This window comes from Sinocyclocheilus anshuiensis, unplaced genomic scaffold (assembly GCF_001515605.1).
Source record: "Sinocyclocheilus anshuiensis isolate Anshui unplaced genomic scaffold, SAMN03320099.WGS_v1.1 scaffold2628, whole genome shotgun sequence".
In the NCBI taxonomy this organism is placed as follows: Eukaryota; Metazoa; Chordata; class Actinopteri; order Cypriniformes; family Cyprinidae; genus Sinocyclocheilus; species Sinocyclocheilus anshuiensis.
In genome coordinates this window covers 44,324-50,788 of record NW_015555904.1, presented here as the reverse complement: position 1 = coordinate 50,788, position 6,465 = coordinate 44,324, and the positions used below count along the sequence as shown (strand labels likewise).

Sequence of the window (6,465 nt, the reverse complement as noted above, 5' to 3'; positions counted from 1 at the left end):
AGGGACATAGTAGTATACTTAAAGTATGATGTAAAGTTCACTTAAAGAAAACTTACAAGTATACATAACTAGTAGTTTACTGAGACTATACTTCAAAGTGTACTAAAAATGCAAGTATTTATTTAGTAAACTATCAGTATACCTATAAGTTCACTTTTAGTATCGTACAAACTAAAAACATAGAGGTAAACTAGTTGTGTACTCAAAGTTTACAACTGTTATACTTAAAGTATACGTAAAAGTATACTTTTATATACTAGAAAGTGGGCCAATTTAGTCGCAAGGAGTATTGAAATAGTACGCTCACAAGTATACTACTAGTACACTGATATTTGTATACTTACTACATAAAGTATACTTAAAATATACTTGAACTTTACTTAAGTATACTTAATAAAATAAACTTGAAGTATACTTCTTTTTGGTAAGGGCACATAATGAAAACTTTAACATCAAAGAAACTGCTAGCTTGTTAAAGATAAATGATCTTGGGTATCATTGTAGATAAACACAGAAAGCTAAAATCATTGACTGGAAGTGGCTAGAAAAGTTTTGTTTGCTAACAGAATGGCAAAGCACATGTTGATAATCCAGCTGCGCAGTTTGACAAAGCTGGTAATAAAACTTTCAGGCTTTAAATATTACCTAGCTTTAGCTTCAGAGCAAACTCTAGGTATTCGTCCTCTGTTGTGTCTTTCCCATCGATGTTTAGCTGCAGAGTGAAGTCCCTCACGGCCCAGATGAAACTGGGGAAGAACTTGACAAACTCTGCATCATCTACAGCTTCATCAGGTGACTTGATCTTGATGTACTCTGTTAGCTCAGTGACGTATCTGTTTAGTGGGAGTTAAAGGACTGTTGAACATTCACTGCAACACATAAAAGCAATCATGTAAACTGAGAAGAGCTGTACCAGAGCAATTCTAGCTAATGGCTAATTTCCAAAATGGACAAAAGACATCTATAATTTGGAGGTTGCTTTACATGGAGTCTTTCTAATTTACACAGTACTAACCTATTTACCTAAATACTCTGCAATCTCTCATATTAAACAAACTTCAAACTCAAAATGAAATATAAGTTCTGATCAGAAGGATACTGCAGTTCCTCTATAGCCCTGTTGTCAATAGTTCCTCGACTGTTCAGGACTAGAGTGCTGCTCAGAAGGACAGCCAGAGAGAAGATCCTGGTGTCATGCTTTGAGTCGCCCTGAGACAGACAGGATAAGACGACATGAGACCACAACCCATAACAGACACACAGTTCCTGATATTGAATGATCAGTGATTGCGAGATTGGTGTACACTGTACAGTGTGATATTTGTTTGGTTTGGGTCGGTCACTACAAAAAGTAAACAAGCATACAGAACTTTGGCCACTAGGCCTGGACAACTGACCAACCATCAGACAGGAAGACATATAGATAATATATGATAGAACTACTTTAGTTTGTCACCTTGTCCACGTCCCCGAGTCCCTCGGTGTCCAGCAGCACCAGAGTGGTTTCTGCTTTAGTGGGGTGAGGCACGCACCACATCCAGATGCCCTTCGTCTTGGACTCGATTGTGCTGCCCAGTGCAAACCCTGATAACCACACACCAGAAACCCCACAATGACTTGCATGCATTCATTTGAAGGGCACGAGCGTTTGGATGGCATCAGTGCTGCTGACCTGTTTGCTTCCCTGCCAGTCGATTCATCAGATAGGACTTCCCGGTGCGGTAGAGACCCACCACAGCCACCACCACCACGGGCTGCTGGATCTGCTCCAGAACCTGCAACGCTGACCCCTGCACACACAGCTTCCCATCGGACGCCGTGTCAATCAAGCACACTGGTTTGTCCATGACCACTGGAGACCCAAACACATTTGACTTCCTTTAATCAACCGCACTGAGAAATACTCCAATAATCCTGTTTTGCAAGCAAAATGACCACTTTCGAAGAGTTGCAAGAATTGGTCTTATTGGAAGACTTTAAAACATTTGCGCCGGTATACGAAGCGTCAGAGAAAGGCAGCACATCCTCCAAAATGAAGGACTGGGCTGATCCCGTATCTCTCAAAATCTGCACGCACTCAACATTAGGACTGCCAGCTAAAGATACATAGCCTGGCCGAAGAAACGGTCCAAAAGACGAGGTATCAGTGGCACACAAATCAGGAGCAGATTGTATTAATGCTACATGCTTTGGTTTTTCAGTTGTTTTTTTGTCCTTCCAAGCTCGACAATCAGTGATCAAATGGCCAGGATCAAGACAATAAAAGCAAACTCTCTTTTCACCTGTATTTCTTGAATAGGTTTTAGCTCTGCCACCAATTTTATGGCCATTACTGCGATGTGCATCTTGAGCTACAGACACTGCAGATAAAATGGTTTTTGTTTGACGTCCAGAATAAAAAACCGTCCGATGGGTAAGCTTGAATTAATCTGCAAGTACTGCTGCATCCGAGAGTTGTCACTTTTTGTTCGTTTAAATTAACTACAACACTTTCCGGCACGCATGTTTTAAAGTCTTCCATTAAGACCACTTCTTGCAACTCTTCGAAAGTGGTAATTTTGCTTGCAAAACACCACTTCTCAAAGAGGGTCTTTTTTCCCCTAGCAAATTCGACGCAAGTTTGTTTGGCTTGCTTTGAACATGCTCTAAATTTCTGCCGATATGCCTCAGGCACCAATTCGTATGCTCTCAAAACGGCTGCTTTTACAGTGTCATATTCCAAAGACGCCTCAATTGGCAAAGCCGCACACACCTCTTGTGCTTTGGGGTGTTACGTCCTGTGACGTAATTTGTAGAGCCCGACCGATATATAGTTTTGCCGATATTATCGGCCGATACGAGCCTGTCGCCGATATATCGGTATTGGCGAATATGCTGTAATATTTTTTTACAGAACATATAACGCAGATAAAATGCTTGAAATGGTGTAATTACTTAGTTTGTCCAGCAGAGCACGCTCCATTGTTTGCTACTGGCGACCTGGATGAAACGCTTTAAAGCTTAAGTCTATGGAAAACCATTGAAACTTTGAACGGCCGAATCCGCACCAAATTCGGGGGATCCCTTCAGCTCGAGGAACCCTCTCGAACGCGAATCGAGTGTACGTATAGAGGCCCGCTTTCGAATGAGACCACCCCCGCATCAATAGCCCCCGGGGTTCGGGAGTTACGGGTGGTGAACGCGAATCGAGTGTACGTCTCGAGGCCCTCTTTCGAATGAGACCACCTCCGCGTGGATAGCCCCCGGGGTTCGGGAGTTACGGGTGGTTAAATTCGCGGTCCGGCTCCGACCGAAGTGATCCCGTGGGGCTACCGACGCGCGGAGGGTGGCGTTCGAGAGGGCTCCTCGAGCTGAAGGGATCCCCCGAATTTAGTGGAGATCCGACGGTGCGTTCGTGAGATAGTGACACCAGCCAACACTTTCCCTTCACTGAGGCCTCTTGTTCAGGCAGCAGCATTCAAGCGTGGTCTTATTCGACCGTAAGTGCGCTGCGAAGTGGACTTCACATGAAATTTTGTCATGATTCCAGTTCCAAGGGAACGTACACGTTACATTCGAACAATGATGACACGATCAAATAGCAACTAGCAAATAGTGAGAGGCGCGCACTCTTTATAATGCAGCACACATGTCAGCAGTGTGGAAGCATTTAAACTGTCGGAGAAAGACACAAAAATCATTACAAGCACCGACGGCGAGAGACTGTTTAGTACTGCATCACATGTCTTCAATGAGTCTGTAATATTTTCTAATGTTTTAAAAGAAGTCTCTTCTCAGCAAGGCTGCTTTTAATTGTACAGTAAAAAAATAAAAATAAAAAAAACATGCCTGTTTCAAGAAGGGGGTCTGATGGCCAAAAATGATTATCTTACTAACTTATTAATTTTAAGTTAAATTGTGCTTTGTTAATTTAATTGAATTAAAGTTGAATAAACTTCAACTTTACTGTTCAGTGCACTGATGTCAGACTCATTTTGGATAATAAAGTTTATTGTTAAATGCCCTGCCTCCATCATTACGTATCTCTGTCACGTCATTATTTTAAAGTGTTTGGTCACCACATTTGAGTGATCATTGCAAAAAATGTGTTTTTATATATATTCTGTTTATGTATATACTGTATTCTATATATAGTACCAGTCAAATGTTTGGACACACGAATGGGAAAGTGTCCAAACTTTTGACTACACAAAGAATATCAGCCGATATATCGATATCGGCCTTTTTTTACCCCATAATATCGGTATCGGCCCCAAAAAAGCCATATCGGTCGGGCTCTAGTAATTTGTATTGTTCTGCGGTCAGTCAAGAGTTTGTGTATCTTTTGTTTTCTTTTCTCTCCTGTGCTGCTGCTCTAATAGGAGCTGATTACTGGCACCTGATACTCGTTTGCTGATGACCAACTAACTCCTCATTCATTGGCTCCTCCAGAGAGGAAACCAGCTATAAAACCACAAAGAAAGCACAGTTGAGAGAGAGAGGAAAGGAGAGAGTTTGAGCCGTCTCTCTCTCACCACATGGACCTTCTCTGCAGCCCCAGACAAGTGTTGCTAGTTGTTGTTTTTGGTGTTGGCTGACTGATACTTAACGTCAAATCTGTGCTAGAGTTTCAGTTAGTGTACTGTTGCTGTGCTCCCACCTAGACCGTTAAACCCAATTGTCAATATTGCTGACTTTTTTGAGTCTACTCCCCTAGATTAATTATAAAACGGGAACCTAACAATTAGACAGTACAGTAACTCCCCACACGAGCAGCCTTTCCTCTTTCTGTTCGGAGAACTTTGAGTAAAATATTGCTTTAACACACTTTCACAACAAACTGCACAAGCAGGCTGAATAAGACACATAGAAATGCTGTCAGACTTGTTTGTGACCAGCTAGTCTTTAACCACTGGATTTAGTTGATGCTGGTTTCTACTAGAGAGGTAAAATACAAGTTAATCATGTCACATAAACAAAGTCCTTTGTGCTCTAACAAAACATGGCCAGAACATCTATCAAGACAAGCCATGTTGTAGAGTTCACTAACATACATAGCTACAGTCTATAACCAGACTGGGTTTAGTCCGTTGAAGATCTAACAAAACATGTCCAGAACATCTGTCAAGACAAGTCAGGCTGTAGAGTTCACTAAAAAACACACACACTCATAGAGTGCTAAAATTAAATCACCAACATGAAATCTCAACGGCACACGGTCACACATGATCAACTGCAGGAGCAAAAACAAACATGAAGAATCTGCTGCAGTGCTGATGCTGAGTGTGAAACACTGGACATTGTATTGTGTGCAGTTATAAGAGCAGCACAAGTGTTATAATGATCTGAATGAAGGAGCGTCTCTTACCGGTTTGCTTTAGTTCACTCCAGTCTAACTTCAGTCTGAGTTGTGTTCATGTTGCAGCTTCCTGATATTCTACCCATGTTTCTTAGACACACCTTCAGCTCCAGACTCTGGATGCTGATTGGTCTAGAGTGAGTTAGGGGATGTTCCTGGTCTCGTGACATTTTCAGTTTCACTCTTAGTTTCACTTTCAAAATCAGCAACTTCAAACAGGAAAACACGTGACAGCAGATACAAGAAGCTTGGATTGTTTCCAGAATGTGCAGCCACATAAAAAGATAAGATGCTTTTCTTTTTTGTGGTACTATATCACACAGACTGGAATGCCATCTTGTATATCTGAGCTATGAACAACAAAAGCTGACCAGTAATATTCCAGAAATAAGAAGAGTATCATTTTCTGTCTGTTTAACCTGTGATAAACCTTGTTTCTGATGAAACTGAATGGAAATTCCCAAGAGCTTTCCCCTCCAGTGTATCAGACACTATGAAAAGAAGTGGGACACTGTAATGTGTACGCATGACTCCATCAGTACTGTATGACACTAACAACACAAGAGTCCGGGCGGGGCTAAGGTAAGACGGCCGTGTCAATCAACTACCGTGGGAGGGGCGTGTGCAGAACTACGTCATTCTGACAGGAATCTCAGAACAGCCTGATTTGAGAAAGGGGATTTTTAAAAAACACTGGGTGGAATTTGCATCCGATGACCCCTTTAAGACTTCACTACAGACTTGACTTGTGTGACTTCACGATCAAATGACTTCAGGTTGATAGGGAACAAGGGCACATCTGGCTGCCACACTTCTCACCATTTTTCTTGTTATATTTAATGTTTATTGATTTATTTTAAACGCTTTGCATTGTGCAAAATTATCACAAATTATAACTGATGCTTTGTTTTCTATTAGTATGTCTCCTCGTTTACAGTTGGATCGATGATGTGAACATGAGTTCCATCAGTAGCTCCAACAACTCCAGGAGAGCCCACAATCCTCATAAAAGTGGCTTGTTTTTGGAGCATGGTTTGGCGGTCAGTTGGAAAGTCAATAAACTGCCATATAGTAGTGGTCAAAAGTGATGTCCAGCCTAGGATATTTGACCTTCACCTTTCAGTTCG

General features: G+C 41.7%; 1 protein-coding gene across 3 annotated transcripts in view; it reads right to left on the bottom strand.

Annotated features, from left to right (window-relative positions):
• The window catches only part of LOC107675927 (guanylate-binding protein 2-like), a 16,448-nt gene extending 11,035 nt beyond the window's left edge, over positions 1–5,413 (bottom strand). For 2 of the 3 annotated variants that reach the window (XM_016470424.1, XM_016470426.1), the window contains exons 1-5: positions 5,348–5,413; positions 1,673–1,852; positions 1,457–1,584; positions 1,100–1,209; positions 646–833 (exon numbers count right to left, since the gene is read on the bottom strand). In XM_016470424.1, coding sequence (XP_016325910.1) covers positions 646–833; positions 1,100–1,209; positions 1,457–1,584; positions 1,673–1,847 — 601 coding nt within the window. In that variant the 5' untranslated portion in view covers positions 1,848–1,852; positions 5,348–5,413. Of the gene's footprint in view, positions 1–645; positions 834–1,099; positions 1,210–1,456; positions 1,585–1,672; positions 1,853–4,321; positions 4,444–5,347 lie in introns of all 3 variants that reach the window. The other variant, XM_016470425.1, reaches the window with a different exon arrangement.
• Positions 5,414–6,465: the final 1,052 nt, after the last annotated feature.